Source organism: Acyrthosiphon pisum, chromosome A3, assembly GCF_005508785.2.
Source record: "Acyrthosiphon pisum isolate AL4f chromosome A3, pea_aphid_22Mar2018_4r6ur, whole genome shotgun sequence".
Lineage (NCBI taxonomy): Eukaryota > Metazoa > Arthropoda > Insecta > Hemiptera > Aphididae > Acyrthosiphon > Acyrthosiphon pisum.
The window spans coordinates 18,933,355-18,935,399 of NC_042496.1; the positions used below are offsets into that span (position 1 = coordinate 18,933,355).

General features: G+C 35.6%; 1 protein-coding gene across 1 annotated transcript; it reads right to left on the bottom strand.

The window, feature by feature from the left end:
- Positions 1 to 279: 279 nt before the first annotated feature.
- Positions 280 to 894, bottom strand: LOC103310284. The gene has a single exon (XM_008188045.1). It carries the CDS (start codon positions 892 to 894, stop codon positions 280 to 282), a length of 615 nt encoding a protein of 204 aa, XP_008186267.1.
- Between the last annotated feature and the right edge of the window lie 1,151 nt (positions 895 to 2,045).

Here is a 2,045-nt window from a genome sequence, read left to right on the forward strand (position 1 = left end):
TGAGTAAAACATGTTGATATGAAATATGAACAATAGGACTACAGGTGACTAAGTTTGAAATAAAAAAAATTGGTTTGAAACTCCATGAATTGGCCCAATCGGGAGATTGTGGCCTTGAACACGGTTTCCAGTTGCGTGGCAAAGTGATATAGGGAATGGTAAACAAGCCAACCCCGCGTAGCGTATCCCACCTATGTTAATAATTGTTATAGCACTATTAGATTCATTGATAACATTTATTTATAGTCTGTGAATATTGTTATTATTTTTTTATTATTATTATAACACCTCCTTATAAACTACATTGGTTGTTCTTCCGTTTGGGGCAAGAATGACTAAGCTTGTAGGTGAACTAACTCTGGAGCATGCCACATAAAATTTCCCATGTGTAAAGCAGTCATCACTCAAGTAAATTCCTGGTATCTTCAACGACTGCCCTAGCGACTTATTTATAGTCTTTGCAAAAGATACCTTGATAGGAAACTGCAGTCTTTTAAATTCGAATGGATAGCTTGATGATAAAAGTGGTATACGTGGTATAAGCGTTGATCCTCCTTGAGCACAACCTGTAATTATTGTTGCCTCAATAACATTGTTTTGGAGTGCTTTCACGCGCAGTCTAGTACCATTGCAGAGTTTGGGTGGATGAAGATTTCGCAACAGCATAATTGGAGTTCCTACTTTAAGGACTAACTTATGTGCTAGAAAACCAGGGGGATTAAGTGCGTTGAGGAACTCCACAGGATAGTGAATTGCGTCATCTGTCTTCAGTACCAAGTCTATAAACTTATACTCCATTTCTGTTCCCTTAAATGATTTAAGAAGAATTTCATTAATCACAGCTGCCCTGTCATTTTTGGGGGTCAAAATAGCGCGCTCACATAACCAATCCATCGATTTATTTTTTATATCGGCAATATCAGGATAAATTTGAACTATAAGTTCTTGTAGTGTTGTAACTACTAAACCTAAATCCTTAGTTCAGAGAATTTTCCGGCTGTGACATCACCTCCCAGGTGGACCCTCATATTCTTGTTGGGAGAAAGTTGTTCTATTAACGGCCATAAATAAGAAGCTTTTATGCAAGCCTTAACTTCATCTGCTCGACTTCCTCGACCACCAATTCATATAAACCACCATAGGTATATAATTGAGACATGCCAGCTAAATACTCAGCGGAACTCATATAGTTGTCCCCATTAATGTTGTGAGACATGATAGAAAACTCCGTACAATTTTTTGTTACGTGGCTCACAATAAGCTTGCGTACTTCTCTGGCCATTTGCTCAGTGCCGTACATAAGATAGGAAAGCGAATTAAATAAACAGGCACCATCTCCAGCAATAGGTACAACGGTGCGAGATACCATTTCCCCATTTAAATTTAAAAACTCGAATGTCATATTAAAAAATTTTTAATGAAAAAAGTTTTATAATTAAGTGATCAATTCAATTAACGCCAATAAACTCACGTGGTTTAATTTGTGTACCTACCCCACGAAAATAACAAACCAAATTTTATGTGTTAAAAAGCTGAATAACCTGGCAACCAAAAGCAGCCATCACTAAACAAAAAAAAATTTCAACCGTGAATCTTAAGATCCTTGTTTGACCGCCTCTTTAAATATGAATAATGAATATCAGAAAATCCTTTCTTATTGCACATCTAGATAAATAAAAGAACCACTATTCCAAATATCAAATACGTACGTTTCATATTTTAAAACCAATATTATATATTTAAATTTAATATTGTTTGATAGATGGCGCAACTGTTATATTCTTTCAACCTGTGTTTTTTTTCCCCAGAAATTACAACGGTAAGGATGGTCGACGACGGCAAGTCATACCGATAATTTTTATTTGTAATGCCATAATGGTACAATAATAATGATATTTGGTTTCGGGTAAAATAATAGTAGTTTCGGGTAATAGTTATCGACGAAGACAATCTAATTTGTCGTCGTCGATAACAAGAAATTGTTTATCATGACGACGATCGATGACAGAACGCAATTTAGCTATAAGCCTATAACACATTAGTAC